The sequence below is a fragment of the Porites lutea genome, chromosome 4 (assembly GCF_958299795.1).
Source record: "Porites lutea chromosome 4, jaPorLute2.1, whole genome shotgun sequence".
In the NCBI taxonomy this organism is placed as follows: domain Eukaryota; kingdom Metazoa; phylum Cnidaria; class Anthozoa; order Scleractinia; family Poritidae; genus Porites; species Porites lutea.
Genome location: NC_133204.1, coordinates 26,310,683 through 26,330,759, shown reverse-complemented (window position 1 = coordinate 26,330,759; position 20,077 = coordinate 26,310,683). Strand labels below are relative to the sequence as shown.

At 39.0% G+C, this 20,077-nt stretch overlaps 1 protein-coding gene across 1 annotated transcript in view; it reads right to left on the bottom strand.

Annotated features, from left to right (window-relative positions):
- The window catches only part of LOC140933115 (huntingtin-like), a 60,386-nt gene that overhangs the window by 29,443 nt on the left and 10,866 nt on the right, over positions 1-20,077 (bottom strand). Inside the window, exons 11-34 of the mRNA XM_073382632.1 lie at positions 18,797-19,679; positions 18,244-18,293; positions 16,851-16,945; positions 15,368-15,469; positions 15,089-15,126; positions 14,771-14,834; positions 13,855-13,955; positions 13,371-13,447; positions 12,833-12,957; positions 11,689-11,949; positions 10,935-11,107; positions 9,460-9,520; positions 8,348-8,689; positions 7,322-7,429; positions 7,150-7,227; positions 6,593-6,840; positions 5,518-5,593; positions 4,008-4,172; positions 3,245-3,300; positions 2,845-3,008; positions 2,618-2,754; positions 1,934-2,047; positions 1,558-1,677; positions 105-266 (exon numbers count right to left, since the gene is read on the bottom strand). Coding sequence (XP_073238733.1) covers positions 105-266; positions 1,558-1,677; positions 1,934-2,047; positions 2,618-2,754; positions 2,845-3,008; positions 3,245-3,300; positions 4,008-4,172; positions 5,518-5,593; positions 6,593-6,840; positions 7,150-7,227; positions 7,322-7,429; positions 8,348-8,689; positions 9,460-9,520; positions 10,935-11,107; positions 11,689-11,949; positions 12,833-12,957; positions 13,371-13,447; positions 13,855-13,955; positions 14,771-14,834; positions 15,089-15,126; positions 15,368-15,469; positions 16,851-16,945; positions 18,244-18,293; positions 18,797-19,679 — 3,800 coding nt within the window. The remainder of the gene's footprint in view (positions 1-104; positions 267-1,557; positions 1,678-1,933; positions 2,048-2,617; positions 2,755-2,844; positions 3,009-3,244; positions 3,301-4,007; positions 4,173-5,517; positions 5,594-6,592; positions 6,841-7,149; positions 7,228-7,321; positions 7,430-8,347; positions 8,690-9,459; positions 9,521-10,934; positions 11,108-11,688; positions 11,950-12,832; positions 12,958-13,370; positions 13,448-13,854; positions 13,956-14,770; positions 14,835-15,088; positions 15,127-15,367; positions 15,470-16,850; positions 16,946-18,243; positions 18,294-18,796; positions 19,680-20,077) is intronic.

Sequence of the window (20,077 nt, the reverse complement as noted above, 5' to 3'; positions counted from 1 at the left end):
GTGTAGCGTGTTTCACTTTTTAGGCGTTTTTGTTGGTGTCGCAGTCGTAGTTGCATAAGCACCCTATTACTGACATAAATTGAGATACTTGACCAAGAACTTACTTCTATTGGCAACAGAGGAGTCCCAGGCTTCTGAGCACATTTGGGTCTGAGACCTGATTGGTCAATTCTAGACAGCAGAATATCTTCTGAGACATGAGCCATGAGAGTTTGAAACATTACCAGCGTTGTAGCCAACCAGCGCCCAAATATCTCAGACTGGAACTAAAATTAAAGTAAAAAATATGAATTGAAGCAAGGCATTTGTTGAGGACGGTGACTGGTTATACAAAGGTACTTTTTTTTCGCGGTTTTGGCCATAAAAAAGTTAAGCATGTCATTCATAACCTGCGCCATAGACGAAACTAAACCTGTGGTTAAGTCAATCTGCGAAACTGTACCGAAATCATTGTTCTGTGCCTCCACCTGTGTACTTGGATTTGAGTATGCGCCATGATTGCCCTGTTAAAAAGTTATTGCCAATCAGGTTGAAAGGAAATTTGAAACGCACTTTGGGTTATTCGTTGAGTCCGTTGGAGGCCCAGAAAAAGGATATCGGCTCTGCTTCGCAGACATTACTAACTGACGTTAAATTACGTCTGCGACACAGGTTAGTCAATCAGGATACTAAATGACTAGACAGTCTGAAACTCAGTACTCAAGAATGCTCTTGGGCTATACCGGATAGCTTATCATGTTGACATGAAAAATACTCTGACCTGCTATGAACACCTCCTGTTCACGGTGTCACGAAAATTGGGCCCAGAAACCTATCCGACCGGTAAAGACCTCCTTTCAAGATCAGCGCGGCGTAGCTTCCGTTACAGTAATCGGTCTGAAATTACCGTTTGTATGTCTGAACAAAAGCCCTATCTGGTATGGTTTTCGTAAAGGCGCAAGAGTTTAATACCCTGTATTGTGTAGGCATGGGCTTATATAGGGAGGCAGAGTCATTAGAAAACAAAGTTGTTAGATATCTCCGTAATGAACAGGAAGTGTTTCCGATAAAAAACTGATACATGCATACGTACCTCTCTCAAAAGGGAAATAAAATGCAACAGGTTTGAATCGGTGGTAAAACCCCATTTTTTGGCGAATGTGGTTGCCTAAACACCTGATCACACCTGCCTCCTCCCCAGTGGCGTCGTTTGTCGCACTTTGGTTGGTCGCGAACAAAGGCGAGCGTGAAACGAGACTGACTGAAACATGAGGCAATACACGAGGGAGAATCAAGAGAGGCGAAGCAACGTCTCGTTCGCTCTTACCTTCCCACCGTCCTTTGCGCGTAAAAACGCATTGCAAGAAAGACGTCTGGAAACAAGGCAGTAATCGCGCTTCACATTCATTGTTCTTTTTTCTAATTTAAACATTTTTTTTAGGAAAATGTATCCAATGGCCTCTACCAGAAACTTATGAAAAAAAGAAATGGACAGTCTTGTTCCTCTTTGTTCAGTTGGTGCATCAGGCAGATTTTCCGTTTTCTTCAAGAGCATAAGAAATAGTAGGTTTTACTCACTGGATCAACACTGGAAAATGATACCCTCAGCAAGACATCCACAGGCCACAATGAACCAGGAGCAACAGCAGCAAAGAGACTTTGAAGCATCTCAAAACCATACTCCGATTCAACATGCACCTACGAATACAATGGTAGATCAGATCAGTATTTTTAGCTGGTTTCATTCTGAAACCTTTTGCAGAGTGCTCAATTAAAATTAAAAAAGTTGGAACACAAATAGCAACAGGTGAAAATATCGTGGAAGGGGTTTCATTTGGATTGTTTAACGCGCCACAAGAATTAAAATTCGTCAGTAGTCTCAAAAGTTGACAATTACACACAAATTTATATGAGTGACTCTACTAAGCATGATTAGTTTGAGCCCAATTTTTACCTTTTGATTGGCTAGAAGAGGAAGCAGAAGGTCTATGACTTGTCCAGACAGGTTCCTCCATTTGACTTCATCTCGTTGGTAGCAGTTAAGAACAACGACTAACATCTCCAACACCTACAATTTTGACGGTAGAGTAAGAAAAAGACAGCAGTTAAGTAACGTAACACCTTACAGGCTGATTGATTGATTAATTGTAGGAATGATTGATTGACCGATCGATTGATAGACTGACCAACTAACTGGCTCACTACCCGTCAGAGGAACCATCTGTTTGACTAACTGGCTTAACCATAGACTCTGAAGATGGCTTCCTTACAGTTACAGATTGTAAAGATATCAGTCACTATAACCTGCAATCAGGCCCAATTTTTTCCTTTTTTTTTTTGAGAAAAGCCGAAGAGAGGAAAAAAGCCCTCTATTCCACTGGACAAACTAGAGATGTAAGAGGGCAAAATCACAGGCTAGAGTCACTATGACTCTTGGGTTCTGAGGAAATAGCTGACTAGGCCTGAATATCTGACTGGTTTAATACCTGTCTGACTGCTTCAAAAACTGACTGACTAACCGATTAACGGATTGACTCATACTAACGGTAGTGAGCAAGGCTGTACGACCCACAGAACAAACTGTCTTGATTAGACAGTTAGCTCGCTAATGGACTAACTGCTGCCTGAAGAATCATACCTCAGGGTAATGCACAAGACGAAGGAGCATAGAAACCACCACCTCTCTTTGTGTCTCCAAATCCTCTCCAATCTCACTCTTACCAGCAGCTCGAAGAACGAACAAGTCATGTATTATTGGCTGTAGGGCTGGAATAGCTAAAATATATGGGGGAAAATCTTAATTTAGTAACTCATAAAGGGAAAAGTTATCAGTGTTTTTCAGAAAAAGCGTTGAAGTTTTCGTACCATGACTCTGAGCTGGCTGTCCACCGGCCATGATCCCATCACAAAGCTGAATGATCCTTGGCATTCCTACAATAGCTTTTGGTTCATTAAACTTGGGCTGAAAGCACTCATAGGAGAGAAGAACGAGAAACTGGAAGACGTGTGGAAGAAATGTGTCACAGGATCTGTCAGGAAAAAAATAATGGTGTGAAAATGAGTAAGAGTTTAGAAAATAAGAGCAAAGTGGCCTTTTAAACAATGAAGGGCTACAAACATAGATAGTTAAGTTCGGAATCCTTGATATAGCATCTAAAATGAACTATGATTGTCTAAAAAAGTCAAAGCTAATGGACGCAAAACTTTATATTAATAACAAGAACCGATATCCAGACTACTGTAAAGGACGAATATTTTCACTTACTTTATTTGGCCTGCATCGATGAATTCAAACTGTTTCTGGACATAGCTGATGAAAACCTGAAAAAACAATACCACCATCAACATACAAGCAAATTTAGACTGTTCAAAGTCGCTAATTTTTCCATAAGATCGTCGAGATCGAACGCTCACCGCCACTGGCAGCCATTTTCCAATTGATTTCAAATTTACCTAGGGGCGGGCATCGGTGTTTATATACTACTAATTAGCCGAGATTAAGGTCATTACAGGGATATCTCAGACCGAGGCCTTGACCACGGCCGAGGTCTGAGATTTCCAATTAATGACCGAACGAACGAGGTTAACAAGTTATATATTATAGGGCCTGTCGAGGTCGTGTTCACTGAACCGAAACGAACCTGGCGATGTGATCGAAACCACAAGACAGTTTCTTTGACGATGAGAAATTTTGGACCCGAGCCCCGATTTTGGACCTGGACCAGATCAAAACCAATAACTGGTCAGCGGATGACTTTAAAAGCACGTCATCTTGATGAGTTGTCCAGTTCAGCCCGCTGTGCAGTCATGTGGCACTGGTCAGCGAATAGCCTTTTTTGACAGCGGTCAATTGACCATAACATGGATGTCCACTATCAAGTTTTGTGTTTAAAAACACAGATTGTATAAGCCTTGGACACCTGGCTAGTAATGCCTGGTCATTACAACAAACAGCCAATTAGAGCGCGCGTACTATTGTATACACTGTAACTAATCCACAATACTGATAATACAGCTAGTCACCTGACCTGATCTGCATCCAGTAATGAATAGTTGACTCTGAGTTTGATGAGCTGAGCCAGTAGACTCAGAACCTGTTGTTGTAAGATGATACTACTTGACAGAGTGTATTCCTTCAATGCACGAATCACTAATGGCTCAAACCAACGGATAAATGAGTGGATAGGGGATTGCTATAGGAAAAAAAACATGAGCAAATACTTCACTAAGTGGTGATGTAACAGGGTGAAACAAGATGATGAATTCATCAGAGTAAGATTCTGGGAAAATCCCCACCCACCCTTCCCCAAACTCAACGTCAAGTTTTGAAGTATGGGTCTCTTAACATGAGCCCTGTTGACCGGAATGGCCCGGTTTCCAAGATCTCGCCTTACATCTAAATTCTTCGTATAATTTTCGATGTGCTCATATTAGAGGACGGGCCGGCTCGGCCACAGAGTTCGCGGTTTTTGCAACCGAGATCTCGGTAAGAGGGCTGGAAATTTTGCCATATGAACACTTCAGCCCGGTTACCGGGATGAATTCTGGCGGTCCGGATGGCATCATCTTGCATTACCTGTTGTATTTTCCTCTTCGTAAGCATCCCATTCAATTGTAGTGATACAGCTTTAAGAGTTGCCGTAGCTATAATAAGCGCGAAATTTTTGTGCTTCGCCATGTTTGCTTTGTTTCTCGAATTTGGCGCCAGAACTCGTCCTCAGGAACTTTGGCCTTTTCTCATCTCGGAAACCGGGCTGAAATTTCTCATATGAGCCCAAGGCGAAATTCATCCCGCTAACTGAGCCAGCTCAGTCAACCGGGCTCATGTGAAGAGGTACTAATGAGAACGAGGCTATTGCCGTATAACAGTGTCACTAATGGTTGTGTTAAGCAGCCGCTTTAACAGAACGGAGATTATTTGACAATAATACTGCCTGGCTGCCCGGCAGTAAAGAGAGCTATAAATTAAACTCGCCTATCTATTACATTTTATTTTGAACTATTTTTGTAGCTCTTCCTGCCCTGTCAACTTTCAATCTTAGCAATATTTTTTCTTTTTCTTTCTGATATATTTATTCTACGTGGCAAAATGTATGAATGAATATAATAAGTACTGTCAAGGCCTTATACCCACTGGCACTGGCCTACCCTGAGAAAAAAGCCGATATTTCTCGACGTCACCACCGGTTTCCTCGCTAAATGAAGTCTGAGTAAAAAGCACAGAAATTTCATACTGATGACATGTCAATACCTAGATGTGGGTAGTACTTCTGATTGGTTGTGCCGCGAGGAAAACTTGCTTCAGCCAATCAGAAGCACTACCCTAATCTGGGTCGTGACACGTCATCCATTTGGAATTTCTCCGCTCATTCCTTAGTCGTCATTTCGAGGGGGGATGTCGAATTGTTAGCTCTTTTCTCAGGCTAAGCGGCACCTAATTTCACCACACAGTCAAACGTGTAAGTCACACCAACGGTTAAATGCAAACTACGTGTTATTTTCCTAGCAGGACTAGAGTTGTAGAAAAGTTACTTTTACCTTGTCCAGTTTCGTGGCCGGTCGAGCAGTTGTCGCTGATTTTTTTCTGAGTTTTTTGATAAACAAACCAATTCCACTGAAAAAAACAATTTAAATCAACAGAAGGGTAAAAAAAATAATAACATGCAGAACAATAAAAAAGTCTACTTGAATTCCCAATTAATTTTAATTATCACTAGAGGCCCCACTGAAAACCAGCTCGGCAAGCTGTTAGATAGATACTATATTTATTATTATTCAAAATATTGTACCGTTTCTGATTGGCTTAAATCCCCTGGCTAATTCTTCAGAACCAGCGAGCATTGACCATATATGGAAGACGCTTCCCGATATCAGTACAATTGATGACAATTAATGATTTTAGACACCTTCTTTCTTGCCACATGAGCCACGAGTAAAATACTGTAAAACTACAGATTACTAATTTTCCACGTATCTTTTGAAGTGTATTACCTTTGTCTCGTTATTTATAGCAATGCTGGTCTAGGGCATGGACACATTCAATTTGCCATGATGAAAATGACGATGATGATGGCGATGATGAGAATTATGTTGATGTTGATTATTATTATGATAATTGAGTCAAGTTTACGGCAAACGGCAAACGTCAGGTTCAAGTTGAGAATTTCTCAAAATCTCAAAGAGAAAATGAGTAGATAACAAAAGTCCAAGTTCAGTCTTGTGGATAAAACTAAAGTGAAACTACTAATTTGTCTGTAAAAGTAATGAACAGCAAAGGAGGATTGAAGAAAAACTTGGTTACGTGGTACAAATCCACGTTTACCGTTAAACGGTAAACGTGACCCTAAATCTCTTTTGATGACGATGGTGATGCTCATCATGAGGATGCTGATTCTGATGCTTATGATGCTGATGCCCATACTGACGATCATGCTGCTGATAATGATGATGACGCTGATGCTGATGATGATGACATGACGATGATGTTAATGGTGATGCTGTTGCTGATGCTGACGATGATGACGATGATGCTGATGATAATGATGACGTAATGATGATGATGATGATTATACAACCACATTAATAGCTTAATTAACAATAAATGCTTACGTACCCCAAGACTTCTTCATCTTTTCCTTTCTCCTTTCCTTCCTCTTTAGGTTTTAACTTATTCAGACACTGTGTAACAAGTGCCAATGGCTGAACGAAGCACGACTGGTATAATTGATCATCAGCAGGCTGCAGCTGATCAATTTGTGCTGGCAATGTAACATGACTGACAGCTAAACATGAAGGGACCATGGATGCTTGAGCGAGTTCAGGCTGGCTTAGGGCATTGATACCAAACATAGCACGCAACAGCTGTTAAACAAAGAATTGTCGAAGCATTTAACACCCAGAACTCTTACAGTAGCTAAGTTAATAAACAATAGACGAAGTCTATTTTGACATTTTTGCTTTACGTCAATTACTATGTCCACGCTACGTTAATCATGCGGCTGCGCACGTCGTAATTCTTATCTACATCTAAACTGTCCCTTACTTTCGATGTAGTTCGATTTAGGAATTTTTTAGACTGAACGTACTCGTATTACACAAAAGTTTAAAGAATAAGAGCTGTAACTACGTGCGCTACCCATTCACTAACAATTGAATCTAAATACCTCTTACCTGTTGAACACACAGGAAAGTCTTCGTCGCCTCCACTTTGACACAAACTTGTAAATAGCTAAGAATTTCTTCAACATGCTACAACACAAAAGGCAGATAGTGGTCTCAATGAAATTAGATTGCCGTGACATCTATTCTGAATGCAATATCAAATGATCAATCGCGATCTTACTTTCCCGATGTCTGAAAACGCCGTAACTTCAAGAAGAAGGGACAAAGCCTCCAATGCTGCATTCACAAACTGACAAAACTTGTCTTGAGATGGATCTATCAGGGACACCTGGTAGGATATACATTAGAGTAATCATGCAACGCTTCAAACGATTTTTCCTTACAATTAGAATCATGACAAGAGACTGGTTACCACAACAGTGTTTACTTTGGTACAAGTCCTGCCAGTATTGGCTATAGCCTCCAACGCAGACGTTCTTTTGGCTCGTCATGCAATCATCCCAAACGAAAGTCTGTGGGGGAGAACGCGTGACGAAGCCATAAAAGCGTCTACTTGGGAGGCTAACTTTTTGGCTTCAAACCTTTCACAGTAAATTGCTTGTATCACACTATATTAGGTACCACCCATACAGGCAAGTTGCATGCATGAACTTGCATTTGCTTGCATACATGAGGAAATTGCTCAATTTTATTTGAGAAACGCCGAAAATCTGACCCACCAGTTCAAATGTGACAAATGTATAAATGTTTCATACGTGAAAACTTGTTCGAATGCGCAACTTGTCACATAACAGTTGTCATATACCCAGACCTGATAGACGTTTCCAATCACCCTCTGCTCTCGACATCGCCTGACTGTCATGCATTTTTTCCGCTGTTCACTGCCATTTCTGGCCCATAAAGTTTGGCTTTCATGCAGTCTTCGACCAATCATAACGAGACAGAACACCTCTTATGTGATGCAAGATGATTATCATTTGGTACTTATCCGAGAAGACTAGAAGCTCTTATCATTTGCACATGTGTAACAATGGAAACACTTTGTACTCAATTACTTAATTTTAAAAAAGAACCTGCGTCTTGGCCCGGCCAGGTCTGCTCTAAGTCTGGTATGCAACCGCTTGACTTACATAGTCTGTTCAAATGGTACTTTGCTCGCTGTTTGCAATGCACGTAACCCTCTAACACTTGATAGCCCAAAAGGACAGCTTGCGTGCGCGCTTAAATACTTCAAAACCTATTTCACCTGATTATTAGCAAAAGCTCCTTTGATGATCTCATACAGCTTCATGTAATGAGGTAAATGGTGAAAAGTTCCGATGCTGCTCTTGGGCGGAGGGCTCTGAGTGTTGTGCTCAGCAGTGTCTGAACCCGAAGTTACTCCTGTTTGGCTCTTAGAAGGTGTAACTGGCCTATCTGCACTGGCTAGATGCAGATCCGCTTCAGACAGAGCCCGCTTACTCTTGGTCAGCAGCTTCTTGGGAACAGATGCAGCTGGACTGGAACCGGGAGTGATCTGGGGAGCAGCCACACCGGGGATAGCTGTTGCAGCTTGTTGTTTATCTTTATTCTGGCCTGGAAATGTCAGCTAGTAGAGAACAAATCCCTTATTAAGACACAATATGAGGAGCTGTCAATAACAAGAACCCTCAGCTTTTGAATCTCTTATGGTAGCCAAAAGAGTGAAGTGTGACGTCACATTACCATGGCAGCAAAATGTATAGATCTCAACGATCTTTCTTCACAGAGACGGCCATTGTCGTACGACGAAAGAAAAAAATGGGCCACCATTTTGTCCTGAGGGCAATCATGCTCAGGAAAGTCATACATGTCAGTTTTTTTCGTTTTCTTCTGCCATACATGTATTTGCAGAATCACGGTTTGCTGAGATCCAGAAATTTTGCTACCATGGCAAGGTGAAATAACAACTTCTTCTCTCCATTTACCGTACAAGTTCAGTTTATAGAGGTCACAGAGATGCTGAATATAATTTTCAGTTGTAAATGCTTCTTCCTCTTCTTCACAATCATGTGTCAATTCTGATTCTAAATCTTTCAAAACATCTTTCAAGCATTGCAATCACCAAACTTAATCTCTGTATTCCTTGCATTTTAAAAGCATTCACACGCAAAGCAATGACATTGCCTTAAATATCTGACATCTCTCTGAATTATTAAAGAGATTTTACATCCACGTTCATGGCAAATGACAAACGTCAGGTTGAAGTTGACAATATTTTTTCGCTGTTTCATGTAAATTCAACTTAAGACAAAACTACAGATATTGAGCTATTTACCTATTTTTTGAATAAAGGAGAAACTCCTTCTTCAAATTTCTTGGTGTCAAATAAAACTGTACCTTAAAAGAATGAGCACCGGGGATGATATTGTCAATAACATGAGCAAAAATGTTCAGCAATCTAGAAAAAAAAAGTACACTTTGAAATTAACTTTCAACCTATATATTCAGGTAATTAGTTGATTGGCCAATCCTCACTACACAGACATTTCAGCAGAACTGCTTCCTTTGCCTTTTCTCTCCTCCTATTTGTTTACAGACTTGGAGTGACTCCAGTGGCAGACCCAGGGGAGAGGCCCGGGGGTCCGGGTCCCCTTATTTTTAGACAAAACTGAGCCCACCCCCCTTACCTGAGGGTCTGGATCCGCCACTGGTAACGTAGCCTGCGAAAAAGCCCTCCATTTGGGGGAGTCGGGAGAAGTCACGTGTGAGTATAGGAGTGATTCAGCAGTCAGCAGTACAGTAAAAACCCGCAACTAAGAACCTCAAAATTAAGAACCTGTTAGCCTAAAATTGGTCATTTATACCCCCTATAAACAAGAACCGATTTAGCCTAAGAAATTTAAAACAGGTTCTTATTTTCTAAAATCATACTAGTACATTACAGCTGCATTGCAAGAATCATATTTGAAGCAAAAAAAGCAGATTGCCATTGTTTTAAAAATGTTTTTAAAAGAAAAATGAGTGCAAGATATGTTTTTTGGGGGGTGGAGGGTGGGGTGCGGCTGAAGAAAAAAAAAGTATAAGCTAATGACCAACTTGTTTGCAGCGGTGTTTTAATTGTTTTTTCTCCAGGATTAAGAACCCATTATAAGAACCTAAATAGCCTAAAATTCTGTTAACTACCATTTATATAAGAACCTGTTTAGGCTAACTCCTAAAAATGTAGGTTCTTAGTTGCGGGTTTTTACTGTATCGCCTCTTACCAATGTATTCATACTTTGAATATTGCAATGAGCATCACTGCAGGGTTGGGTTTGCAATAAAATTTGGTTCCGCCTTGCATGTAGGTCCAAACGTTTTGCAATGCTAAACATGGATTCATTTGCAGCAAACAAATAACAGCTGTCACATTTGCCCATAGGATTTTTCTATTGTTTTTAAGCTTAAAACGATAAAACAAAATTCCAACGAGCAAACATAACGGCTATAGAGACATCAAAACCTTAGTTTGTAAATCTCAATTTAGCCTAAGAAAACAGCCAACATTACGCGATGTAACCACTGGTCTCCCGCAAAATGACGTCTGAGGGATGAGAGCAGAAATTGCATACTGATGACGTGTCACTGCTCAGATTGGGTAGTGCTTAAAGCACTTCTGATTAGTCATGCCGCGAGGGAAATTTGCTTCAACAAATCAGAAGTACTACCAGGGTCATCAGTATGGAATTTCTGCATTCGTCCCTCAGACGTCATTTTGCGGGAAACTAGTTGTGGTGTCAGAAAACGATGGCTGTTTTCTGAGGCAAATCTTAATTTGATCAGCACACACTCCATACACAATCACCCGTAGAGAGTAAAATGTATAACTTTACCTTATAATATGATAGATTAGTTTTTCTGCCTGAGGTGCCAAAGCACCATCAGTGAATATGCTCCAGTTCTCAGCTGAACTTAACGGTTGATCATGGGGACCTCTTTCAGAGTGCAACTTTAGTGCCACATGGATACCACTACAGCCTGCACCAAACAAGATACTTCCTGCAATCTGTGTTATAAAAAGGGAAGTAAGAGCAGTAAAAGTACACCAAGGCCATGGGGGACCAGTGTCTGTAGCTCAGAACGGACTAAAAGACGACTATACCTCTCTCCTCCACAGAGACCTTTGTGTGTCGTAAGGAGGCTGGGGAGAGGAAAAAAGGAAACCGCGAGAGGGACGATGGGAAGGGGAAAGACAGGAAGTGATGCCACCCTTTTCTCTCTTCCCATCGTCCACCGCGCGCTTACTATTTTTTAACTACTTGCAATTTTTTTTGGAATATCCAGCAAAAGTCTCTGCAAAGGAGAGAGCTAATATACCACTAGTATACATGGCGAGTATTATAAACACGTGAACAAATTACTACTATCCAGCACATAAGATTTAAAGAAATCATTTGCCGTATCCACTTCACTGAGATCTATCCAGTGCATACCATCATCAAACTTTAAAAGCTATTTGTTACCAAATTTATCCACATAATATTTCTTATAATAACCATTATTAAAAGACCCTTATTCATGATAAAAACTATCATAATATAGACAGACCATGGCTCAAACTATGATTTAAGTAAAACCAGAACTTACTTGTAACAACTGCTGATGTGCAAAGAGGTCATAAGCCAGCCATGAGGAAATCATACTGCTCACAGCTAATGACAAAGGTCCTCCTCCCCCTGCACAAGCAGCACAGGGACTTGAGGGTCTGGGAGGGGTGCTGAATGGTCCTATGGGATGGGTGGGTAGGGGACTTTTGCATGAAAGTGATACACTGCAACCCCAAGCTTCAGGATGGATTGCAACAGGGAACGCGTCCGTGAGTAGTGTTAAAACATGTATACAACCAAGCTGTCAAAAAATAGATTACCTTAAATTAATTAAAATGTCTGTTGCATTTAGTCACGGGGTTCTGGATGTAAATCATTAGAACTCTTTAGCTTGTAAGTTTTGTTTTGACCTTTATTTACAAGCTTAAGAGGTAGATATTTTTGTTTCAGTCTTTGTTTCTCCTGGTCAATGGCACCAACAAAAATCAAATGCTTCTTGAAAAGCATTTCCCTATGAAAATACTTTTAGTACAGACAATTCCAAAACTCAGAGCAAAAAAACGAAACGAATACTTCGTCCGAGTCACTCAGACTTCATCAGCGTTGTGAGGTGATAGGTTGTGTAACAGAAAAGTTACGAATCCCCGTGAGAGGATTGTAAATTAGTGGTAGGAAAAGACTGTTTCAACAGGTTGTAATTTCTATCTTTCATCTTCTGTCTGTCATTCATAAACAATAACTGAAAGAGGCTAACAAGTTCCTTTGTTGGCCAATAAGAGCTCTTGAGCTTAGAATAAAACTCAAAATTAAAACAAGGAGATTTAAAAGAATATTTTGAATAAAACCTTAACCCTTTAAGCCCTAAGAGTGATCAGCATCATATTTCTCCTTGTAATATAAATGCTTTGTAAAACAGAGTGGTCATGAGAATTACAGACATGATAACACAAGATGAATTTGCTTGATATTTTATCAACTTCTCCCCACTTCCTCTCTAGGAAATGAATAGGGGCAACAAAATTTGAATTCTTATTTAATAAGAATTCAAATTTGGATCTTAGGGTTTAAAGGGTTAATGAATAAGACAGGGAGGACCAGAAGTATGGATTAGAATCAAGAAGACAAAAAGACTATAACAACAACTAGCAAACAGAAACGAAAAATATGTTGTTTGATTGCCATACCATGGAGGTTCTTGATGTGGCATGATTTAATCTGTTTGTGATAAGAGACACTATTCTTGACAGGTTAGTGTCAATAACTGACTGGGTATAACCTTTACTCTGCGACTCCTGAATACTCAGTCCACCTAAAACATCCCAAATATTAAAAAAAGGTAGTGTCATATCCCCAAACAAGAGCCAAGTAATATTGAAATGCATTGCTAAAAGAACAGCATCAGGAATAACGGCAGAAAAACAGCACAGCATTTACGTAAAATTAGTACGCCAGATAAGCTGATAAGCTTGTGAAAATTTTGGCATTACATGATAATATTTGCAAATGAAGCAAAAAGTTCTGATGTTATAATATCATTTAGAAAATTTTCTTTTTCTTCTATCCACCTTAATACACTTTTGAATGCACAAGTTGGTTTACATTTTAAAATGTATCTATTTCCTTTCATTCTTCCTTCCTTCCTTCCTTCCTTCCTAATTTCTCTCTTTCCATTGCTTTTTTCTGGCAACTCAATATCTGCTAAAGTTACCCAATAAAACTTACTGATTTGACTCTGGGCTGCAGAAATGACAACAGACTGTGTGTCATTATTGAGTGAGTAGAAGAGGTGAGGAACAATGCTGGAAAATAATATGAATGAAATAATCATGATTGTTTAAAAGTACTGACTGCTGATCCAAAATACTGATTAAAAGCTGTCCAAGATGATCTCACCTCATTTGTGTTCCTGGTTAGGAAAGTAAAAGTATGACAATAAAAATAGGATTGGGAATGGAAACAGAGAAATGACAAAACGAATGGGAGTAAAATTACGAGTGGAAGTGAAAAAGGCAAATGATGAGAAAAGTAGGATAACATTTGTCGTCTTACATGCGTTTGTGGTGTGTGAGACAAGAATGCCTAGGAATCTACATTTGGGCATCTGATTAAGACAGAAGCAGTGTCTGTGATCACACACTTATGATAGGGACAATGGAAAAGAGAAAATCCTTGCATTGAGGGGAGAGAAGTTTTCATACGACCATACCTAGCTAAACACTTTGCAGATGCCTGTCTAACTCTGATGTCATCATCTTCCAACAAATAAAGCACCACTCTGTTGATTAAATCATCTTGCAAGCTAGTTTTCTGAAGATTAAGGAACAAATGCATCAAAACGCTTCCAACCTGCTATTCATTTGGCTGGTATAAACTTCACATGGAAAGTGTAAAATCCCTAAAACTCTTCTTAACACCCTGGCTTTCCCTTCAAAACATTTGGTTAACTAAAATATCAAACTTTTATGCAAAAAGTACTACAGTCAAACCTGTGTACAATTAATGGTCACCCTAGGGAAATGGCAAGGTGACCGCTATATACAAGTCAACTTTGCAGAAAATATAGGGCAACTGAAAATATTATTTTGGGAAGTTATCCGTTGACCGTAATATACAGGGTGACCGCTATGTACAGGGCCGTTATATAATTTATTAGCCATATATGGTTAGGTATTTTTTGTTGTTTGTAATTTTGGTTATTTGGAAATAGGTTTCACTGTATTATCCTTTTAAGCACCACTGAAGCAAGAAGGGGCCCACACATTTCCAACCCTTCAACCAACTTTCACAAGCATCTTAAAGTTTGCCACACTAATGGCATTTTGGGTAGGTTTCTGCATTTTCTTTTTTTTCTCTCCCCCCCCCCCCCCCCACCCCCCACCCCCTGCTGAAGATTTAATTCACCTTGATAGATGGCTACAAACAAAATTTTGTTTTTCTCCATAGAAGATCATGATTGAGTAAACACAACTTTTGAGTGTTTTGGGGAGAAAATAATAGACAGCACAATCATATTGAACCCAGCACATCAACTGATATTCAATTCTAATATGAAGAAACCAAACTGTCCAGCAAGCTATTCAAAAGGATTTCTAACGTTATATAATAAATCAAATATTTCTTACAAACAATCTCTGTTTTCCTGACTCCTGCAGGTATTCAAATTTGTTTTTGAGAAATGTCAACAGTCTGAAAAGAAATAATAGAACTACTAGTAAATTAATTTTATCATTATTACTCACACTGGATACTTTTAGTGTACAATTCAACAGAAGTAAATGAAAGATCTGGCATTTCAATGCTGCAGTTCATTTGAAAAAAATTATATCAATGCCATTATTATATAAAACTTTCAATATTTTATTTATGTAGTTAGTTACTTATTCAAAATGTATTACTACAGAAATGTGTCAGAGAAATGTAACTTCCATCCATTGTCCTACCTGAAATCCACCTCCTCAAGTATTTCAAGCAATTCAACCTATAATTAACACAAAAATAAAAGATAAGCTTTCACAATATTATGGTTTATAAAAACTTTAATAAGGGCTACCCTTTAAAATAAAGGTTTTGGAGAAAAAGCACAAATGTTGTAAACAAGTAAGAGTATTGATTTTCCCTGTTTGAAGATCGGTGAGCAAGGTGGTTCAAACATTTCAAGCCATTACTAAATCAATTCACTATCTATCTGCTAAGTAAATAAAATAAAAGAAAGTCTGTACCTTAACCAGCCAGTAAGTATTGTTTCTTAAGGATAAAACAGTATTCAGCAGGTCTAAAGCAATCTTGGGGTGCTTGCTTGAGCATAGGACAGAGAAACAATTCTGAGGAAAAATAGCACCTTGGAAATTTTAATTTTGGTGTCAGATATAATACATATTGTAAGTAAGTAAGTAACAGGTTTAATGACAGGGTTTCCACATTGTGGCAAGTATGCATCAAATATTTACAATAAACATATACCAAAAAAATAGATAAATATCAATATTAAAAGAGAAAATATTTACAATGATTGTATGAATAAAACTTAAAATACAATAATTAATAATTATTATTATTAAGATAAGCTGGCCTGTGCCCGGTTCTTTAAGAACATAAAAATGCGCGAAGTAAATAGATTAAAATCACCACACTTTTTAAGATTAATCAGGAAGTTAATTAGAGCAGCTGTAGTGTCCTGGAATGTTCCTTTTATATAGACACGCTCAGTAACTTTAAATATGAAGGCCATGCACTGCCTGGCATGAAGTGCTTTAAAAGTCAACTTAAGCAAATTAAAATCCCTTCTCTCATCACCTGGGAGCCAGTTCAAATTTAAAATGTCTCCAATAATATTAATTTTGTATCTGCCATTAACAAAACTTGCGGTAGTAAATTCAATTCCACAACACATTTACAGGTACTGTAATGGTTCAACATTATAAGTAATACCTATTTATTCTATGGTCAAACCCCACTCTACGGAAACCAGGTTAATATGGACACTTTCTATGGCCCCCGCAGTGTCTGTATCAAAACTTTTTAATCTAGGTTGATTCTCAATTTCCTTTGTCCGCAAGCCCCAATCATTCATGAATTAGGGCTAGGAGACAAGGGGACTTGAGAATCAACCTAGATTAAAAAATTTTAACCTGAATTTAATTTTGACCTGTAACATTAAATAAATGCTATCTGTTCATTTTGTTTTGCTCTTTGTTTTGCTTTTGCCTTTTTTATCACCAAGTTACTTTATAATAAATGTATTTGCATTTGTCTTTTATTAAGGAAATTAACCTGAGGAACAAAGTAATCTACCAGTAACTGTGAAAATTTCCAATTCAACATAATACCCAGGGTGGTGTTTTTTCCTGAAAGAAAAACTGTCCCTTTAACAGAATGTCCATTTTATATAACTTTTTGAAGGCTTGACTGAAATTAACTTTGTCTTGGAATGTTCCAAGCTTCTAAACCAGGTTCCCAGGGTCTTCTCCTACATGTACTCGTCTCCCGCAGAAACAAGGGATCATACATTTCTGGGATCTGCCAACCTACCCCTCCCCAAAGCCAACATTTTGCCCAAGTGAGAAGTAGGTGTTAATGTTGGCTTAGGGGAGGGGTAGGTGGGCAGTTTCCCAGAAACAAGTAGGAGGTGAACCTGGCAACGAGGTTACCAAGCTTATGTGTTCAAATCAATGCAAAAGTTTGAAGATGGCAAGATGTGTTTACCTTAAGGGAGGAACAGGCTTGTCTTATAGCAACAGGAGATTCATCTTGTAGAATCGACTTCAACACTGGGACCAAGTCTTCAAGTGCCAGAGGGACTGTTACAATGATGAGCAGAAGAAGAATTAAAATAAGAAAAGGTTTGATGTTTATCATGTAATAATGAGTGTAGCTGGGACAAAGAAAAAGTCCGCAGAGACCCATCTTATGGGATTCAAATCCTCCCCTCGACATAGATTTTGATTTAAAGTTCTGTAGTAACATGTTATGATCACATCTGTAGGTCATTGAAGTTAAGGCTGTACAGTGTTCTAAGACAAATGGAAGGGAGCCTGGTGCTCTGAACCAGTGAAATCCAGGGCACCCAGCGTAGGATTTCTATGAGAAAGCTATAAGATGGCCTAGTAGCCCAGTAGGAAGAAACATCAAGACTTGATGTGTCAGGGGCCACTGGCTGCAGCTAGAACACAGCCCAGGCAATAGTTTTACGTACAGTTATGAAGGGGTGCTGTATTTTGTTAAAGACAGAAAATTTGCTTAATGAGAGAAAAAATTTTGAAAAGCATTTATCAGATAATAATAATAATAATAATAATAATAATAATACTTGAAGAAATTCATCAGGCTAGTACAGTTAATATCTCTTTAAATGTTCTCAAAACATAGCCAAAGTCTTAAAGTCTTAATGAAGCTGACAGTTTCGATGACTGTCAGCCATTTTTGTCAAAACTTGGAAATTGTCAAAGGTGTAACAAGCCTTAAAAGGCTTCTGAAGGTGTTAATTATTGCGATAAACGCACCACGGAGGGGGAGGGGGAGAGGCATCTACACAGTGACTTGGCGCGCTTATCGCAATAATTAACACCTTCAGAAGCTTATTTAAGGCTTCTGACACCTTTGACGATTTCCAAGTTTTGACAAAGATGGCTGACAGTCATTGAAACTGTCAGCATCATTAAGACTTTAAGACTTTGGCTATGTTTTGAGAACATTTAAAGAGATAATAATAATAAAAATAATAATAAAAAGACACTTTAAAAGGTGGCTGTTAATGTATGAGCTCCCATGGAGGGTAACAAATGGTCAAATGGTCTATTAGCCAGTTATTATATATTTTTTTTAATTGAAGTGATATTTCAGTCAATGCAAATAAGAATAACCTTGATTCACAGAAAAATAATAATATTGTGAGCATATTGATTTTTATCTTTAAATAAGTATAGTTTTAGAAAACACCAGACTGACTGAAAAGAAAATATGACATTAATCTTAGGAATCTGCACTTGGAGCAATGAGTTTCCTTCACTCTAACATAAAACAGTAACATCTATTGAGCCTTTGTAGAGGCTCACTGTGCTTGAAAAACATAGGGCTACCAGATTTTAGATTCTAATACCTGTCTCCATTTCTTGACAGCTGTCAATGCACCAAGTGTCAAAATCAAGCCTAAAAATTTGATAACACAGAGTAATCTACTGAGATAACAAAACAGGTTTAACACTCTACTGCTGATTCAGCAAGGACATCAGTTTGTCCCACTAAGTCAACCTTTTCAATCAGACAAATGAGAAAAGCCTTCTGTCATCATTATCTTTTATATTAAAGAATAATGCAAATCTTTAGTTTCCAAAGTATTGAAAGTCATTAGCAATTGATCTGTCTGGTTTTCAAGTCCAATGGCAGATAGGATTTCATGAGACATGGCTGCTGTCAATAAACATGGATGTGCAATATCAGTTTGCAGGCTCCCACACTAGGTCCCTGTGGTGGGGACAGAAGGAGGCGGTCATGTGACTACCAAAATTTCTTGGATGGATAGCTAACCAAATTTTCTTAGCTATGTGGCTCCACTTATGCACACTTAGTATGCACATGGGGCTCAGCTTTCATCTGATGACCAACTGTTGTTTGTACCTCCTTTTAAAAACAATGCAGCAATTAAAACACACCTTCCTTTCTCCAGCCCAGTTCTGATAACACTACCAATCACAGCTGCTAGACTTCCCCGCAGCTGTGGGTCTCCATGGTCACTAAAAAGAAGAATGTCTCGCACAAGCTGGGGACTTGATCTGTGCATTTCTTCCTCATCAGATTCCCCTGAAGATTCAGGTAACACCCGCACCAAGAAGGCTTCAGGGTATAGTTTGACTGCTTGAGCAATGCAGGACAGTGCCAACGATTTTACACTGACACGCACACTGGAATCTGAGAGCATTTCACCAGGGTTTCCAGACAAAAGAAATGAGCACATCAAACGAGTGCAGTGAACAAGAGGAACTCCTGAACATGCCACGGCATCGATTTGAAAGCTACGTTCAACAAGCAGTCTTATTTCCTGCGTGGATATTGACTCTGTTCTAATGACATCATCATCATTTGATGACGTCAATTCTTGTTCCAAGCCATCACTATCCTTATGAGGTACAAAATCATAAGTTCCTTGTGTGTCTCTTGAGTTAGTCCAGGCAGTATCACTAGTTGAAACAGTATCTTTATCAGCTAATTGTCCAGGATCTGACAAAGATCTGGTTGACTTTCTATTTGCCAAGTTCTCTGCAGTTGACATGTAATTAAAGAGATCTCCTTCCTCTGTTTCCTCTTTAGCCTCATCAGGTTCACTAACTGTGGAGTCCCCATGTAAACGCAGATGATCCAGCTCAGGTGACCTCAGCATTTCATCAGCTGTAACTTGCTCACCATCAAAATCAGCAGCTAGAGAACCTCCCATTCCTGTATCTACAGTACTGCAAGTACTCTCTGTGGTAGATGCGGTTTCGATTTCATCTGTACCTGAATCAGCCTCAGATGGTGTTTCATCAAGACTATCCAAGCCTAAAGAAGGACACCAAATATGGTGAAGTAGTTGTCAGAAAAAATTATAAAAAGGTTCAGTACCACATCAGACAGTTGTGGCCAGTTAATAGAAGCATCACTCTCTGCTATTAATTTTTCCACAAAGAACATTGCTTCAGGTTGTCTCTCCACAAATTACACTTACTATTGTGTACTGCTAACATAAAGCTGTGTAGATAACTTGTCACCATATTAATATTGACACTGGAGAATTACTCCCGTCCACGGAGAGTAGTAGGAGTACAATGTAGTATGTATAAGTATGGCAGCGGCAAAGGTAGTTCTAATGTTAAAGTCCAAGAATGGCTTATGAAACTGCCTTTTTTCCAGTGGATTCCTTCACTTGCAACGAAGAAGTATGTGTAATCAAATGGTGA